This window comes from Monodon monoceros, unplaced genomic scaffold (assembly GCF_005190385.1).
Source record: "Monodon monoceros isolate NGI ecotype Baffin Bay Population unplaced genomic scaffold, NGI_Narwhal_1 Super_Scaffold_12, whole genome shotgun sequence".
Taxonomy (NCBI): Eukaryota; Metazoa; Chordata; class Mammalia; order Artiodactyla; family Monodontidae; genus Monodon; species Monodon monoceros.
In genome coordinates, this window is record NW_021703768.1 from 115485825 (window position 1) to 115498547 (window position 12723).

General features: G+C 37.5%; 1 protein-coding gene across 1 annotated transcript in view; it reads right to left on the reverse strand.

Moving 5' to 3' along the window:
* Positions 1-8004: 8004 nt before the first annotated feature.
* The window catches only part of NME5 (NME/NM23 family member 5), a 26870-nt gene continuing 22151 nt past the window's right edge, over positions 8005-12723 (reverse strand). The window contains exon 5 of the mRNA XM_029217541.1: positions 8005-8169. Within this exon, the coding sequence (XP_029073374.1) occupies positions 8156-8169 (14 nt within the window). The 3' untranslated portion in view covers positions 8005-8155. The remainder of the gene's footprint in view (positions 8170-12723) is intronic.

Sequence of the window (12723 nt, forward strand, 5' to 3'; positions counted from 1 at the left end):
ACCTGAGGTAAAAAATAATAGCTAACTTTAACTGAGTGCTTACTCTGTGTCACAAGGCACTGTTAGGTACTTTTACACATTTAATCCTTAAAACAACCCTGTAAGGTAGGTATTATCATTATCCCCAGTAGAGAGATGAGGAAAGAGACTCAGAGAGGTTAAGCAAATTTTCCCACAGTCACAGAGCTAGGAAGTCATGGAGTTATGATAGAAAACTGCTTTGCTGTTTCCAAAGGCCAAATGCTAAACCATTTCACCATATGTCCAGTACATTATGTCAAAGGAGTATATTATTAAGTGCCAGATAAGTCAGCAATTAAGCTGTATTAGAGCAAAACTATATGAAATTGTCTCCTAGGCTAGGAATTATACAAGCATAAAAGAATAGGAGAATCTTCAGTGTTTGTGATGTAGGATGGCAGAGTAAAGCAAAGAATGGCTTTAGCAAATGAACAGAATTAGGAATGGGCAAGGTGAGCAAACTGAATACTCTAGCTAGAACAGTGTCCATACGGCAAGTTCTGAGGATATATGTTTGGAAAGATAAGCATTGACCAGTCTATGGGAGCCCTGAATGCCAGATTAACAAATATAAAATATTCTTCCAGCATATTATGTATATACAAGATAATAAGTGTTTGTTGATTGTCACAAAGTAGTGAACATTAATTTCAAACAGCTACCAATGGAAGTAGGAAACCTGTTTTCTATACGGACAATGTCTATTCAACTTGGGTTCCCCTGACCAAACTGAATAGGAAGAAAACATGTTGGCACACTCTTTTTAACTCTTTCACTCTGTGATGTGCTTCATAATTTCAAAATCTTTTTAAAAATCATATTGCAATACAACTGACATATCAAGATCTTTATAGTAGCTTATGGTCAAGAATACTGAACTCACTGATAAAGATAAAGGGAAATGATCAAGATGAGGACAGGAAAAAAGATGAGGAGACTTTTAAAATAATAGAGCTCTAAAAAGGAAGAAGAGTATTCTAAGAAGATACCAGGGCATGGAATCCAGTGAAAAGGTCAGCTCAGATGGCACAGGAGATCCCAGGGTCAGGCCTCAGACCTAGGTAACTACTGAAGAGCTGAGGACAGGTTGAGGGCACCCAGACCTACAGGAAGCTAGACAAAGGGTCTGGCTTCCTAAATACAAGAGTGTGTTCAGGTTGGACGTACAATATTAGCAACAGAAAGAGGAATATAACAACGTGATTTTACTAATGTGCCTAAAAATATTACATTTTGACTTAATTTAGTATATTGTGTTTTTTACCACAAAGATTACAATGGTTTCAAATAATCCATTTTCTCAAACCATTCCTGAGAGGCACGAAGGAACTCATAATGGTTTGCTACTTACGTGTTGAACTTGTATCTCTGAAATGTGCAAACAAGTTAGACTAGAACTTGGGGGTCCTAGTAAATATTTTATTTTAATTGAACTTTGAAAGACTGAAGCTTTAAAATCTAAAAATTTTCATCTGGTATGTTTAGTCTGTAGCTAGTCATCGGATGGTTAGAAGTTTGGCATGACTAATTCTTCACAGTTCATTTGCTAAATGACACATTATAAAAGCAAGCACCACTGAAAAGGATGTGCTTGTTTCCAAAGCTTCAACCTCATTGTAGACTGACTGTTTTATGTGGGTCCGTGGCTAACCGTTTTATGGTGCAAGAGGCTCTAACCACATATATATGTTAAAGACGCCTTGAAATGTTCTCACATTGGCAAGGACTACCAACACTAGATAAAGACCAGAGAGGCTGTCATTCTGGCCCCAACATAAAGGCCACCCAGAAGGATCAGGATTTTATAATCCTGATTAAAATAAGATTTATTAACCCTGAGATGCTTATTCTTAAAAAATAGCTTTACCCTCTCTATCCCAAAATTAGAAAACTTGAGCTGAAAAGTAACTAGATCTTAGTAGAAGAGTTGAGAATGCTTACTAAGTAAGTTCAGTAGGGCTGCTTCAAAACTAAAAAGTTGAGCACTGAGAGATCCAAATAATGATGACAGAAAGTTTAAAGAAGGATCCAGAAATTGTAGTTTAGGTTGACACATTGTTGGTAGCTGTGTCTTTAAAGGACTTTGTCTATTTCACCTAATTTGTCAAATTTATAAGCAAAAAGTTGTTACTACTATTCCCTTATTGTCCTTTTACTACTGGTAAGGTCTGTAGTGATTTGACAATATTGGGCTAAGTAGAGTTGTTTGAGAAAGAAAAAAAAGGGAGGGAAATTTGAGATTGCTTTATGTGAAGCCATAACTTTTCCAAGGAGCATTCCATCGCCGTCTCAGCCAAGAAATGCAGATGAGGCAAGTGGGGGAAAAAAGGAATTTTTTTTTTATGGTTCTAGTGATGGGCTGTTGGTTGGATTAGCTGCCCATTTGTCTGCAAGCTGCTTTCTCCTCCCATTCCGAGCTCCCTGCCATCACAGTGCAGCTGCTGGCCAGGAAGCCTGAGGAAGGGGCTCCCTCTGGAGCTGATGGCAGTGGCACTTTGGAAAGTGCTGGCAGGGGGTGGGCTATAAAAAACAATTTGGTCTGGGAACAAAAGGCATCAATCACAGCAGTGTCATCAACCCTTGATTTGGATGAGGGGAGAGAACTTTCTGGGTCATCCTGGAAGCAGGAAAGGAACAGACATCATATTTAGTAATCTCCCCTTTCCAATGGACTAAAGTATGTAGTTAATTTAATAGGAAAACTATGCTGGACTGCTCCACAAAGATTTTTTTCTTTAGTCATGTCCTTCAATGAGGTGGGAGAAAGCTATCTCCCTTATAGTATTTATCTGAAATTGCCAAAAATCATTGGACTCTACATTTAGAAGTGAACTTCTCTACTAAAGGCTCTCATAAGCCAGGGAGTTTCTGAGATTTAGTTAACTTCTGTAAAGTAAATGAAAGGTGAAAAGTTAGTACAGTGAATGTTATTAGTAAGGGGACTAACAAAAATAAAGAACCCAAGATAAGCACCTAAAGTCAAAGAAGTAGCAAACAAAGAAGAACTGAGCCATCTCTGAATGAAAATTCAAAGCTTAATCTAAATAGTTCTTACATAGAGTTAACAACAAGAGAGAAGTGGCAGTATTTCTGAGATGGAAAAGTACTTCTAGAAAGTATCTGTGACACTTTCAAATCAAGCTAATCTGTGGCACCCTTAAGCCAGGGCAGATAAACTATTGCCCTGGGTTCTCCAAATGGGGGGAAGGGGGGCTTCTACATGTCATCCCAGATCTAAACTTCTAAAGAAGTAAAGAAAAATCTAAACTTCTGTTTAGTCCCAAGTCATAAGAGCTGCATGCTTGCTTGCTTTTTTCTATGATCTCTTTGAGTCCTAGAGAAAGAAACTAAATGAAGTGGTATATCTTTTTTAACCAGAATACCACACTATCATTCAGTGCAAGAGAAATGCATTAAACCACCACTACTTAACAATAACAAATGTGTACACAGGACTTTGATACCACCTGACAGGTTATGTCAGAAGGCAGTCTTCTCATTTTCTTATTCATTCTATGCTATACTTTCCAGTTCTGGCCCATGAAATAATGACCTCAAATGTGTCCCAAGTTTAAAAATCCTATGGCTAACTACATTGTTTTCTATCTGCATGTATTTTTATCTATTTTTCCTCCAAAATGTATCTCAAATTAGTCTGTTTTCTCTATTTTTTTCTTCCACTTAAAAAAAAACCCCAAAACAAATGGCAGGTCTGGCGACTGAAGCTGACTTCCAGTATAGAATTTTTCTGCCATACACAGTGCTGCCTCTTTTTTGCACAAGAGGAGGCTCTTGTGGTGGAAATGACCTCCTAAAGCTGGAATCTCATTGTAAAAACTACTTGCTTTTTCCTATATGCTCTTGACCATTGCTCAAAATATAGCCATCCACTATTTATCTCTGTTTTTAAGATTTTAGTTTGTCTTCCCAACACGATGTTAAAGGTGTTTTGAAATACAGTGGGCACACCAGTCCCAGGAGGAATATGTCCAAAAATTCATATAAACACCATGACTGAGAACTTGTAAAACACCATGGCTCTAGATAGCTTAAAGATAGTCTATTAATAAGGAAGTGTTGCTAACCCTTTTAATGTTGACAACCATTAAAACATTTATCTTTTTAAACCCTTAAAAAAATGACAAAAGCAGTAATATGAACACTGTAGAAAAATTAAAATACAGCTAAGCAAAAATAAGAAAAAAAATCAGTGTATTCCCACCATCCAGAGATTATATAATAACATTTGAGTGGGCGCCCTTCTACATCTTATTCCACACATATACACATATATGTATTTCTTTATCAAAGTAAGATCTCACTGGGCTTCCCTGGTGGCACAGTGGTTAAGAATCCACCTGCCAGGGCTTCCCTGGTGGCGCAGTGGTTGAGAATCTGCCTGCCAATGCAGGGGACGCGGGTTCGAGCCCTGGTCTGGGAAGATCCCACATCCCGCGGAGCAACTAGGCCTGTGAACCACAACTACTGAGCCTGCGCGTCTGGAGCCTGTGCTTCACAACAAGAGAGGCTGCGATAGTGAGAGGCCCGTGCACCACGATGAAGAGTGGCCCCGGCTCGCCGCAACTAGAGAAAGCCCATGCACAGAAACGAAGACCCAACACAGCCAAAAAATAATAATAATAAATTAATTCTTTAAAACTTTATTAAAAAAAAGAATCTACCTGCCAATGCAGGGGACGCAGGTTCAAGTCCTGGTCCAGGAAGATCCCACATGCCACGGAGCAACTAAGCCCGTGCGCCACAACTACTGAGCCTGCACTCTAGAGCCCGTGAGCCACAACTACTGAGCCCATGAACCACAGCTGAAGCCTGCGCACCTAGAGCCTGTGCTCTGCAACAAGCCGTGGCAAGGAGAAGCCTGCGCACCGCAGCAAAGAGTAGCCCCCGCTCACCACAACTAGTGAAAGCCCACACACAGGAATAAAGACCCAGTGCAGCCAAAAATAAAATAAATTTATTAAAAAAAAAGTAAGATCTCACTGTACATATTGCTTCGTAACATGTCTTTTCAGTTAACAATCTTTACCTTCCAAGACAACGCATTTTCATTGTATCTAATACTCAGTCTAGATTCAAATCTTCCCAGTTATCTCAAAAATGTCCTTTGCAGGGCTTCCCTGGTGGCGCAGTGGTTGAGAGTCTGCCTGCCAGTGCAGGGGATACGGGTTTGAGCCCTGGTCTGGGAAGATCCCACATGCCGTGGAGCAACTAGGCCCGTGAGCCACAACTGCTGAGCCTGCGCGTCTGGAGCTTGTGCTCCGCAACAAGAGAGGCCGCGACAGTGAGAGGCCTGTGCACCGCAATGAAGAGTGGCCCCGGCTCGCCGCAACTAGAGAAAGCCCACGCACAGAAACGAAGACCCAACACAGCCAAATATAAATAAATAAACAAATAAATAAATAAAAAATTTTTTAAAATGTCCTTTGCAGCTTGTCTGCATAAATGTGGGTTCAATCTAGAAACTAGTGTTGATTCTGATTATGTATCTCACATCTCTGTTAATCTAAAAGAGTCCCTTTTCTCATAATACCAATTTGTTGAAAGACCAAGGCAGCTGTCCTACAGAACATCACATCTTGTAAATTTTTGCTTCTTTATGGTATCATTCAGATGGCCACATTATTTCCTACTACTGTAAGCAGGAAGGTGGGCCTAAAGTCTTGATAATTTTAAGGTACACATGTTTGGCTAAAACACATCATAGATGATTAGTATATGTCATTTTTATATCAAATCAAGAGCTATATAGTATCTGAATGTTTCCCTATCAACAATGTGAAAAACTGATCACCAGCTTTTGATAATAACATACAGATCTTTTTTCCCCAACTTCATTTGTGAATAGTTTTAAAGCACAGAAAAGTTGAAAGAATAGTACACTAGAGTGCCCACCACCTAGACTGAACAATGGTTAATATTTTGTTAACTTTGTTTTATCTTTACATGTATAAAAATATTTCTTGCTGAACCATTTGAAAATAAATTGCAAACATCAAAAAATTTCCCCTAGAAATTTCAGAATGCATAACCTAAACATGATATTCTCCTTTTATGGCCATATCATTTTGACCCTTGGAAATTTAGCAATTATTCCCTAATATCACCTAATATTTAGTCCATATCTAAATCTCCTTAATTGTCCCCCCAAAGTTCTTCTATAGATGTTTTTTTAGGCAAGAGCTACTCATTGCTTTTGGTTAAGGTGTTTCTTTGGTCTTCCCCATTTCCATTTTTTGTTTTATAATGACATTGCCTTTCTGAAGAGATGAGGCCAGTTTAATTATTTACTCTTAAAAAAAGTCTTTTACAACTTGGATCTTTTTTTAAGTAAATTAAAATTTCTTTAATAACTGAGAATTTTTCATTTTTTGAAAACTAGCACTTCATCACAAAAACATAATTGAGAACTATTAACCTAAAGACTTTGGTAGAGGGACCAATCATTCCATTTTGTGAAGGATTAAGGGGCCTCACAGGATGCAGGACTTTCAGTGATACAACCAGAAATGAGTTGTCATGCTACTGTCGGTCACCCTTGTAGGGCACTTATTAATGTTGAGGAAATAATTATATATGACTGGTTAAAACTATAATTGAGTTCTAACCATTTTCATTTTACTAAATATAGGTAGCCCCCCTTTCTGAAAGTTCACTTGATGCCACTTTGCTCTTACGAAAGACCTGCATTCGTATCTGTTTTAACTAACCAAAAGAAATCTGAAGAGGATTTTTGCTTTTATGATAAAAGGCAAAAAGGGAAAACAGAACTATTTGTTTTGCAATGAGCCAATTCAGAGGCAGTGAGCACACCGAGCAACAAGAGTAGCACCACGAATGTCATTCCTAGGGAACTACACTCAGCATCCCAGCATCAAGCCGTGATAGCTTTTTGAACTGTCAGTGAACACCTGGCCTTTATCCCAATTGATTCTGTGAATCTGTTAGCAACTTGTGAACTAAGGTAATTGATTCTTCACATTACACCCTTTCAGCTTACGAAAGGTTTCATAGGAACACTCTATTATTGGATAGCGGAAAAAACCCGTAATTATTTACATACTTATACTTTTTTAACTCAGCTGTCTGAACTATGCATTAATTATGCATGTAGATATAGAATATAGGCTAGGGAAAATATAACGAAAATTCCATATCTTCTCGAAATTAAAAAATAATAAGCAATATCTTACATCAGCCTTCTATTACTTAATGCTTACATCATTGTTAAAATCATATCCTAAATCGACAGCCATTGCAACACAATGAGCTCCTCCTCACCAGGGCAAGTGAGAGCCAGATGGGCACTGGATGACTGTGACTCACGGAGGAAAAATAACTAAATATGGGAAAGGATATCCTAAGAGACCAAGAAGCACCATCATATGCATTCTTTGGGCAAACTTGCCAGAAGGAGCACAAGAAGTACCCAGTCACCTTCTCAGAGTTTTCCAAAAGTCCTCAGAGAGATGGAGGACCATGTCTTGCACTGTAAAGCTGTGCAAAACTTGTTTTTAAACTGTATAGTGTCTTTTGTGTATAGTTAACATACTACCAAATGTGTCTTTAGCTATCCCTGTCCTGGTGGTATTTTCAATAGCTACTAACCTTGCCTAGTACATTATGGAGGTTGTAAATTGGCAGAGAAATTTAAAGTAGGTTCTTGTTGGTGCACAGCAAAAATCAGTTACATATAGAAATGGTATCTTATTATCTTCAGTTGTCTCTGTTGCATCCTATATGAATTGTTGTTCTCTTAACTGAATACCACTTTGTAACTGTAAAAATAAAAAGTTGCAGTTACTTTGTTGACATCCTAATCCTGCTAATACAATTTTCTTATTAAAAAAATCATACTCTAAACCAGTATTTTACTTTAGATCATGTTATCTGCTGCATGAAATAGTTATTCTTTTAAAATTTATTTTTAAGAAATAATTTATGTCACATGTAGTTACTTAAACCCTTAGGAGTTACTTCTTTCTTAAGTAGAAGCATGCCTTTTACAGTGAGATAGTTCGTGATTTGTTCTTTGAGAGCTTTATTTTAATAAGGTTCTTCTGCAACTGGATGATGACAAAGTTTGGGTTTGTTGGGATTATTTTTCAGCAACCAATCAGCCAGCCAAATCTACGGAAAAAAGAAAAAAAAAACCCTTACGTTAATTAATGATTACATATTTCTTCAATATATACTATTTCAATTCAAAAACAGTTTCCAAAATCACTTTAAGAATAATAAGAAAATGAGCATTAAAAATTGAAACAGGGGGTTTTCCTGGTGGTGCAGTGGGTAAGAATCCACCTGCTAATGCAGGGGACACGGGTTTGAGCCCTGGTCTGGGAAGATCCCACATGCTGCGGAGCAACTAAGCTCGTGTGCCACAACTACTGAGCCTGTACTCTAGAGCCCGTGAGCCACAACTACTGAGCCTGTGTGTGACACAACTACTGAAGCCCATGTGCCTAGAGCCTGTGCTCTGTAAAAAGAGAAGCCACCACAATGAGAAGCCCGCCCACCACAAGGAAGAGTAGCCCCCACTCGCCGCAACTAGAGAAAGCCTGTGCGCAACAACAAAGAGCCAACACAGCCAAAAATAAATTAATTAATTAATTAAAAAAAAATTGAAACAATAAGTTTTACATTATGCAATATTGTCAAGTATAGATCCAAACTGGAAAGGAAGGTAAAACTATGTCCATTCACAAATGACATGACCCTATTATATGTAGGCAGATCTCCATCAGTTTATTGCACTTTGCAGATGGTGCATTTTTTTTGTACAAATTGAAGATTTTTGATCACTCTGCACTGAGCAAGAGCAAGATTATTGGCACCATTTTTCCAACGGTATTTGCTCACTTTGTGTCTCCATGTCATATTTTGCTAATTCTCACAATATTTCAAACATTTCCGTTATTATTATATTTGTTATAGTGGTCTATGATCAGGGATCTTTAATGTTACTATTGCAAAAAAATTATGACTCACTGAAGGTTCAGATGATGGTTAGCATTTTTTAGCAATAAAGTATTGTTGCACACTTAACTGACTACAGAATAGTGTAACCATAACTTTTATACCCATTGGGAAACCAAAAAATTGGTATGACTTGCTTTACTGCAATACTTGCTTAATTGTGGTGGTCTGGAACCTAACCCACAACATCTCCATGGTATGCCTGTATTAAAAAATCCCAAAGAAAGCTACTAGTGCTAATAAATTAATATGGCAAAGTTGTAGGTTACAAGATCAATACACAAAAATCAGTTGTGTTTCCATATATCAGCAATGAATGATTCAAAAAGGAAATTAGGAAATCACATTCATTTATAATGGATTTGAAAAAAATACCTAGGAATAAATTTAACTGACTTGTGTCCTGAAAATTATAAAACATTGCCAAAAGAAATTTAAAAACCTAAATAAATGGAAAGACATCCCATGTCCATGGATAGATTTAATAACATTCAGATGTTAAGATGTCAATATTACTCAAAGTGATCTATAGATTCAACACAATCCCCATCAAATTTCCAACAGTTGTTTTTGCAGAAAAGGAAAAGACAATCCTCAAATTCATATGGAATTTCAAGGAGCTCCAAATAGCCAAAACAATCATGAAAAAAGAAAAAAATCAAGTTGTAGAATTTGTTCTTCCCAATTTCAAAATCTTCTATAAAGCTACAGTAATCAAAACAGTGTGGCATATAGATATACATATAGATCAATGGAATAGAATTGAGAGCCAGAAATAAATCCATATATATATGGTCAACTGACTTTTGACAATGGTATCAAGTCCATTCAGTGGAGAAGATATAGTTTCTTCAACAGATGGTACTAAGAAACTGGATTTCCAAATGCAAAAGAATGAAGTTGGACCCCCTATCTCACACCATGCATGCCGTGCAGCATGGTCAAAAAAGATAAAATAAAATAAAATAATAAAATATATGGTACTGGCACAAAAACAGACACATAGATCAATGGAAAACAACAGAGAGCCCAGAAATAAACCCACACTTATATGGTCAATCAATCTATGCCAAAGGAAACAGGAAATACAATGGGGAAAAGACAGTCTCTTCAATAAATGGTTTTAGGAAAACTGAACAGCTACATGCAAAAGAATCAAACTGGACTACTCTCTCACACCATATACAAAAACAAACTAAAAATGGAATAAAGACTTAAATGTAGACAGGAAACCATAAAATTCCTAGAAGAAAACACAGGCATTATGCACTTTGAAATCAGTCTTAGCAATATATTTTTGAAAAATTTTATTGAATTATAGTTGATTCACAATGTTGTAGTTTTAGAAATATATTTTTGAATATATCTCCTCAGTCAAGGGAAACAAAAGCAAAAAAACCCAAATGGGATGACATAAAACTAAAAAGCTTCTGAACAGTGAAGGAACCTATCAACAAAATGAAAAGGCAGCCTACTGAATGGGAGGAGGTATTTGCAAACAATATACCTGATAAGAGGTTAATATTCAATACATACAACTCAACATCAAAAAAACAAAAAATGAATTTAAAAATGGGCAGAGAACCTGAATAGACATTTTTCCGAGGAAGACAAACAGATGGCCAACAGACACATGCAAAGATGCTCAACATCGCTAATCATCAAGGAAATGCAAATCAAAACCACAAGGAGATATTACCTCACATCAAATAGAATGGCTATCATCAAAAAGAAAAAATAACAAATGTTGGCAAGGATATGGAGAAAAGGGAACCCTGGTGCACTGTTGGTGGGAATATAAATACTTGATACAGCCACTACAGAAAGCAATATGGAGGTTCCTCAAAAAGTTAGAATCAGAACTACCATATGATCTAGCAATTCCGCTTCTGGGTACTTTTCTGAAGAAAACAAAAACACTAATTTGAAAATATATATGCACCCCTATGTTCATTGCAGTATTATTTACAATAGCCAAGATTGGGAAGCAACCTAAGTCAATATATGAACAGATTAAAAAGATGTGATAGAGGGCAGACAGCAGAAACATGAAGAACTACAATCCTTCAGCCTGTGGAACAAAAACCACATTCACAGAAATATACACAAGATGAAAAGGCAGAGGGCTACGTACCAGATAAAGGAACAAGATAAATCCCCCAAAAAACAACTAAATGGAGATAGGCAACCTTCCAGAAAAAGAATTCAGAAAAATAATAGTGAAGATGATCCAGGACCTCTGAAAAAGAATGGAGGCAAATATCGAGAATATGCAAGAAATGTTTAACAAAAATCTAGAAGAATTAAAGTACAAACAAACACAGATGAACAATACAAAAACTGAAATGAAAACTAAACTAGGGCTTCCCTGGTGGCGCAGTGGTTGAGAGTCCGCCTGCCGATGCAGAGGACGCGGGTTCGTGCCCCGATCCGGGAAGATCCCACATGCCGTGGAGCAGCTGGGTCCGTGACCCATGGCCGCTGAGCCTGTGCATGCGGAGCCTGTGCTCCGCAACAGGAGAGGCCACAACATTGAGAGGCCCGCGTACCGCCAAAAAAAAAAAAAAAAAAAAAAACACTACACTAGAAGGAATCAATAGCAGAATAACTGAGGCAGAAGAACGAATAAGTGACCTGAAAGACAGAATGGTGGAATTCACTGCTGCACAACAGAAGAAAGAAGAAAGAATGAAAAGAAATGAAGACAGCCTAAGAGACTTCTGGGACAACATTAAACACAACAGCATTTGTATTATAGGGGTCCCAGAAGGAGAAGAGAGAGAGAAAGGACCCGAGAAAATATCTGAAGAGATTATAGTCGAAAACTTCCCTAACACGGGAAAGGAAATAGCCACCCAAGTCCAGGAACCGCAGAGAGTCCGATATAGGATAAACCCAAGGAGAAATACGCAGAGACACGTAGTAATCAAATTGGCAAAAATTAAAGACAATGAAAAATTATTGAAAGCAGCAAGGGAAAAATGACAAATAACATACAAGGGAACTCCCATAAGGTTAAGGTGATTTCTCAGCAGAAACCCTACAAGCCAGAATGGAGAGGCATGATATACTTAAAGTGATGAAAGGGAAGAACCTACAGCCAAGATTACTCTACCTGGCAAGGATCTCATTCATATTCTATGGAGAAATCAAAAGCTTTACGACAAGCAAAAGCTAAGAGGATTCAGCATCACCAAACCAGCTCTACAACAAATGCTAAAGGAACTTCTCTAAGTGGGAAACCCAAGAGAAGAAAAGGACCTACACAAACAAACCCAAAACAATTAAGAAAATGGTAATAGGAACATACATATCGATAATTACCTTAAACGTGAATGGATTAAATGCTCCAGCCAAAAGATACAGGCTTGCTGAATGGATACAAGAACAAGACCCATATATATGCTGTCTACAAGAGACCCACTTCAGACCTAGGGACACATACACACTGAAAGTGAGGGGATGGAAAAAGATATTCCATGCAAATGGAAATCAAAAGAAAGCTGGAGTAGCAATACTCATATCAGATAAAATAGACTTTAAAATAAAGAATGTTACAAGAGACAAGGAAGGACACTATATAATGATCAAGGGATCAATCCAAGAAGAAGATATAACAATTATAAATGTAAATGCACCCAACATAGGATCACCTCAGTACATAAGGCAACTGCTAACAGCTATAAAAGAGGAAATCGACAGTAA